At 25.8% G+C, this 7,290-nt stretch overlaps 1 protein-coding gene across 1 annotated transcript; it reads left to right on the forward strand.

The window, feature by feature from the left end:
• Positions 1–1,761: 1,761 nt before the first annotated feature.
• Positions 1,762–2,499, forward strand: LOC133805469 (uncharacterized). The gene has a single exon (XM_062243656.1). The coding sequence runs from the start codon at positions 1,762–1,764 to the stop codon at positions 2,497–2,499; it is 738 nt and encodes a 245-aa protein (XP_062099640.1).
• Positions 2,500–7,290: the final 4,791 nt, after the last annotated feature.

Genomic DNA, 7,290 nt, shown 5'->3' on the forward strand with positions numbered 1-7,290 from the left:
AAAACGATAGTGATATATTTTGGCCTCATACACTAATTTATATATAGGCATATATATATATATATATATATGGAAGACTTCTCAATGGTTACTACCCATAGATGGGTACTAACAATTATGATGATGTGGCAACATAGTGACTTGGTATAGTAAGTCACCAGCAGGTAAATATTTTTTTTTCTACATTAATTTTGAATTTACTTTTTTTTTTGTCATAATTAATGTTGTTTCCAACTAATGAGAGATAATAATTATATTTAGAAATTGACATATATTTGAAAAATGAAAAAATTTTAATATTATATTTTCATAATAAATATACGTTTTTCATCAGGTAATCCTTTAAAAAATTTGAAAAAATCAAAATTTATTTTTAGAAATATTAATTAACAACTCTAAATATGAACTGTTAATCTTAATCTAATGGTTAATATTAAAGTAATCATCCATGGTAGTAACCATTAAAAGTGCACCTATATATATATATATATATAATTATTACAAGAACAATTCCTAAACTAAACAAACATATATAATAAAACTTTATTCTAATTTATTTTATTGTAGATAAACATTAATAAGAAGCCATGTCTTTTTTTTTTTTTTTTGTGATATGAGAGTTGTAAATATATGTGTATTTATAGGTACTATATGGCATGCATGGCATTGATATTCAAATAATGCTTTAAAAATAAATATATGATTATAAATCCAACATAATTGCTAGTCTATTTATTAACATTTATTAATTTATGCCATATATGTTTACGATATATATATTTGAGATGATATGTTAAGGATATTTAATTCGTATAATATGTATTTTTTTTTTTTGGATATTTTTTAAACATTGTATTAAACTAATAATTTACCAATATTGTTACGGGGCATTTTTTTGCCTCCCCTATGTTAGGCGGTTGTTTCCTTTATGTTCTGAACTGTTTCTCTTGTTGGTTGTGCAGTTTTTGGCTTTCAGTGGATTTGTGGCCCTGTCTCTTGTTGGATGGGGCTCACTTCAGCAAAAAAAAAATTATTTATTTATAATGTAAAAAAAGAAAAAAAATATTAAATAAAATGTAAAAATTGGATATTTACATCTAACTAACTTATCAAATTTGAATTCTTACCATGTGGCTAATGTTATTACATTTAGAAACTACAATAACAACACAACTTTTTAGAAAATAACATTGTATTATTTGTGTGGTAAATCGATCTTTAAAAAAAATTATAAAGTATTTTTATTATGATCACTAGAGAGTCGACAAAAGTTTCCCCAATAACTTTTGCATTCACACTAGTAATTTTTAATTCTTGTAATTCTGCTCATTTTTGCGTTTAATAATCATTGCTGATCATATAGGTTTATTTTTAGTTTAAATATTCTTGATATGTTTGGTAAAAATTTAAGAATAATCTCATAAGTTATATGTGTGCATGTACCAAATTTAACACATTAAGTTTCATTTAAATGAATATATTTGGTTTAAGAACATATCATATTAGTGCATGTAAAAATCTGATGTGAATAGAATATCATTACTCGAATATATATAGAATATCTAATTAATTGTAGAGAAAGAAGTTAAGGTAAATTTATGATAATTCACAAAAGCAAGAAACTCATTAATAATAATGGCATGCGTTTTTTGATTTTGATCTCTATCAACACAACACACTACGTATAAATAAACATGTTTGTCAATCTACATCACAAGAAGTCAAAAAAAAAAGGTAATAAAGTAAAAGAAGAGAAAAAAAATGGGTTCTTATTTCAAGATTTCTCTAGTTACAATAGCAATCACTCTTTTGCTGGTGCCTTTTACTTTAGAAGCTCACCAAAGTGGAGTTGAGAATGTTGGTTCAAAATTGGAGTCACCAAGAATTGGTCAAAGAGGTTCAATTTCTCAAGAGGTTTCTACTCACATGAAGAATTCTTGGTCAAGATGGAGCCAAAAGGAAGTTGTTCCATCTGGTCCAAACCCTAAACATAATGGCAGAAATCTGCTAGAAAATCCGCCAAGATGGGGCCAAAAAGAAAATGTTCAATCTGGTCCAAACCCTAAACATAATAGTAAAATCCCGCCAAGATGGGGCCAAAAGGAAAATGTTCCATCCGGTCCAAACCCTAAACATAATAGTAAAATCCCGCCAAGATGGGGCCAAAAAGAAAATGTTCCATCCGGTCCAAACCCTAAACATAATAGTAAAATCCCGCCAAGATGGGGCCAAAAGGAAAATGTTCCATCCGGTCCAAACCCTAAACATAATAGTAAAATCCCGCCAAGATGGGGCCAAAAAGAAAATGTTCCATCCGGTCCAAACCCTAAACATAATAGTAAAATCCCGCCAAGATGGGGCCAAAAAGAAAATGTTCCATCCGGTCCAAACCCTAAACATAATAGTAAAATCTCGCCAAGATGGGGCCAAAAAGAGACTCTTTCATCTGGTTCAAAGCCTTTACACAATAGCAAAAATCCACCAAATTCTCCACCATAACTCTTTAGGATTTGATTCATGTAATCCTAATTCTTTAGTATTATGAATAAAAAGAAAAAATTGAATAAAGTTCGATTATGTTTTTTTTTTACTTTAGTCTTTTTCTTCTTTAAATTGTTTAACTTTTTTGTATGCTTGTTAGATGATTTTTTTTGGTAAGCTTGTCACACATCCAATCACTTGAGCTAACCTCAAGTGGCAACAAACGAGTAGTTTATGAGTAACAGTTGTGGCTTGGGAATTCAACCTCAATTTTTTTTTTCTTTATATTTTTATTAATATTTAAGGAAAATAATATTTCTAATGAAACCCTTTAAAAAAATTGAAAGAACCAATTGCATTTGAAAATTAACTACAATAGTCCATTTACTTCCTCAAAATCAAACTACAAATTACAATGGATCAATTCACAACTTCTATTTCTCTACAAAAATAGAAAGGAAAAAATGAATGTACATATATATATATATACACATTGGGAATGAAGATGAATTTAATAATATAAAGTTTTACTAACAAATTGGCTGAATCTTATTTTATATACTGTACTTGTTTATTTAGTCTAGTAAAAATTGATATAATTACTTGATTCCATTCATCGATATATTTATGTACATGATATTATTTTATTGAATGTGATATATCTGCATATATATTTTTTTGTAAAGTTACATTGTATTTACATATATTATAGTTTGCACAACAAAAAATTTATGTGTAGGTTTGTTTTTGAAATGCATTTGTGTGTATTTTCAAATATTCTATCTTTCTTTTAATGTTTTTGTTTAAGTGATTGAAAAAAAGATATAAAGTAGTAGAGGGATTATATTTATCTAAAAATACTCATTGTTTAGCCTAAAGATATACAAAGTCAAGACATTAATTGCTAAAATATAAAGTGATTGACAAGAGGCAAAGATACCCTTAGAAACTTAGTCAATAAAGCTTATAATAAAAATAATAATCAAAAGCGCAATCCAAGCAATTTGAATCCAAAAAGGTTCCATAAAAAAAACACTTTATTTTTATTCATTGTCTTGTAAATCACCTGAAAGTCAAACAAACTAACTAACTAAATAAAAGAAAATGATAAGAAATAATAATTACAAAATCATCATGTAATTATTTGCATAACATATAACTAGGAATGCACATGGTGGGGAATTGTGAAGAGTACTCTGCCATCCTCGTCCCCATTTTAATCTACGTCCTCGTCCTCAACTTTGTATATTCTCCAACAAGAAAGTAGGAGAGGATCATTGTTGGAGTGGGGAATCCCCACGAGCATCCATTTATTTAAAAATAATTTTGATATCAAAATTTTAAATATAAAAATAATAAACTACATAAAAATTAAAATACTACACATTATTTATGTTGACAACAAATTTGGCCAACGAGAGTGAGTCCATTGAATGATAGTATATTAAAGAACTAAACAATAAAATAAAGAACACCAAAAATTTATATTGGTTCGACTCTAATAATTGGTAATGGATGACATCCACTTAATATTTTTATTGAATATAATCTCAAACTCAAGATCAGAATAACAAAATTCAATTGAGTTTCTTAAGCCTAATTAAGAGAGAATACAAAAATAAAATAGTTTATGTATGTAAAATGTGCATGAAAATAAATGACTCATTCAATCTTATATTTATAGACTTTATGATCTTACAAAATGTGCATTGGGCCTAAAAAACCTCATCACAATATTTTACATATAAATGATTAAAAAAATATATTCAAAGTAGATATTTTTGGAATAAGTTGTTCGAGATATGAGTTCCCATTTTTATACTCGACCAAATATATATTAGACGAACAGTTGCATCTTTCGCGACCAAATGTATTATTGTTTCAGGTCTTTTGTAGCACACTCACTTACCTTGGTCGTTATCTTTGACCAATCTTTAATGTCGTGTTAGATTTCTTTTTGCCACATGTCGTACAAGAATGCCACATCATCGAGCTGGTTTTTTTAGGGATAACAATTTATAATTCAAAATATCCCTATTTGGCTCAATGTTTTTTTTAAGCTGCTTATAGCTTATAGAATTCTTTTAAAAAAAATTGAGAGTGTTTGGGAAAAAAACAAAGAATCTTTTATTTTTAAAATTTAAAATGTATTTTTTATAAAGTTAGGAAATCTTGCTTTTTTTTTTCTTTCGAGAGAAACTTGGTCTCATCAACCTCACAAGAGCGAAACCAGTGGGAAAAAATTCAAGAAGGAAAAAAGAGAACCAATAAGATATCATTGACAATGGGTGTCTGGTTTGGCCTAATACAATCAGGAAAACTAGCCACCATACAATATTTATCAGTAGCTAGTAAAGCATTCCTAGCTAAAGCATGAGCTACCCCATTAACAACTCTAGAACAATGTATAAAAGAAAAATCAAAGAAATCATTTCAAATTAAGATGATGTCACTAATGATGCATCCTAGATAAGAACAATCCATTTTGTTTTGGGCGATACTTAAAGGTTTTATTTTCAATATGAATTGAAGTTTGTGTTATTGTGATTATTATTTTATTTATTTCATTTCTTTAATAATGCTCAAATGAATTTTTCATATAGCTAATAAGATGACAAATTCAAACATTGTCCAAAACAATCAAGTCAAAATAACAAATTCAAAAGGTTAAAAAAATAATAATTAAATTGCTACCAATTTCTGTAACTGAAGCATGAATTAAGTAAAGGTTTGGAAGATTCACTTTTGTACATTTCACATCTACCACATATTCACTTACATCCTCCTCAAATCACTAAATATGACTACAAATACATTAAGTATAATGATATATGTACTCAGAATTTGCACCAAATATTATACACACTGATGTGACAGTGTTTTTCAAAACAGTGAGTTCTAGTTTTAATAAATATGATTGGCTAATGTCACGTCACTGTGTATAATATTTATGTACATATTTTGAGTGCACATATCATTACTTATGCATTAATGACACATACATTTCACATTCTCCTCTTACAATAAGTATCACAGACAAGAACAAAAACTCATTAAGAACTCAAATCTCCTTTTTATCTTTCTTTATAACCTTCATTTGATTGTTCAAACACTTAAAAATTTTCTCAATCTCTCTTGAACACTCCCACATAGAAAAGAATTGTGTGACACAAAAAATTCCCATCTACTAGAACCATTCCAATTAAATAATTATTAACATATTTTAATTAAAAGTCATTAATAATATATTACAAATTTCAAAACTAACTCTTTTCTTTCACTTTACTCAAACTCTTCAAATCTCAAAACTAACTTTTCCACCCTTCCCTTTGGTACTTCCCATCATATTGAATATGGCATTAAACTACTTAAAACTATAATAACTAGCAAAAACATATATTATTAATTCATATAATTATAATAAAATTTTCTTTAATATCACTAACACTGTAATTTTTGAGGTACAAAATTTGTTAACTATAATCATTAACAAAAAGATAAAAAGATATATTAGGTCATATAATTATAATGAAAAAACATGATAATAAAACGCCAAAACCTTCCATATTCAATTTGCTTTTGTTTTCAATCACAATTAACCTACTAAAAAAATTAATTGGATTTCACAAAACTTTTTTTTACACAATAGCATTAGTATTTTTTTTATAAAAAATAACATTACTATTAATCAATGAATTTTGTTAAAATCATTGAATTTGAAAGATTTTTGGTCAATTGATCTGAGTTTGGAGGTCTTTAATGCAAAACAAATAACCTGTGGTCTTTTATTATTTTTTGAATATTAACATGGGATATTAAATACTGATTTTCTCCTATGAAAACAAAATCATAATGTTGCAATATCTATTCTATATAAATTTTATAAATAAAACTAAACATTACACATTGTTTCTATTATGTATATATATATACATACTAGATGAAAGTAACATGAACTTTTTCATAATTTTATTTAAAAAATGTATTAATTTATTTTTATTATATTTTTTAATTGTTATATATTATAAATAACTAAACAATAATATATTATAAAAAAATATGTTTAATATAATATATGACATGAACGTATTAAAAAATCCAAAATATTGTCTATAATTTTTTTTTTTAAAATAGCTTCATATATATCTATCTAAATTGAATGTTTAAACTCTAAAACATTTATGATAGTAAGTCTATAAAAAAAACTTGTTATATATATTTTAAACTATATTCTATCTATTAACAATTGCTAATAATATTAGATATCTAATTTATTGTATTTTTAATTAATTTTAGAAGTATATTTATACAATTCGGTTAAATATTTGTAAGATTCCATTAAAGTTGATAAATGAAAAATGGTTAAACCAAGAATATAATACACACTTTATTTATAAAGATGTGAATTAAGGAGGTTTTAATAAATTATTTGATTTCATTGATAAAAAAAATCCAATTTTTTTCTTTTCTATGCCCACCCATTTGAATTAATTATATATTTATCAGTATATTTTTTTTTGTATAATTAACAACTTAATTAATTAAAATTTACATATTTGTGATATTTATAAGCATGGATATGTAATATGCAAATATTTAATATTTTGATTCTGTTTAATGATTTTTATTATAACGAGATAAACAGATTTTAGTTTTAATAGAATTGAGAAAAGTGTTTTATCATAAAATTTCTACGATAATTTTCCACTTGATGGAAATTTAGAAAATATGTCGAAATTATTTTTCAAAATTCTATGCTGTATTTAATTTAGAAATGACGATAAAAGAGAATGATGATATACTTACCTA

Source organism: Humulus lupulus, chromosome X, assembly GCF_963169125.1.
Source record: "Humulus lupulus chromosome X, drHumLupu1.1, whole genome shotgun sequence".
NCBI classification, from domain to species: domain Eukaryota; kingdom Viridiplantae; phylum Streptophyta; class Magnoliopsida; order Rosales; family Cannabaceae; genus Humulus; species Humulus lupulus.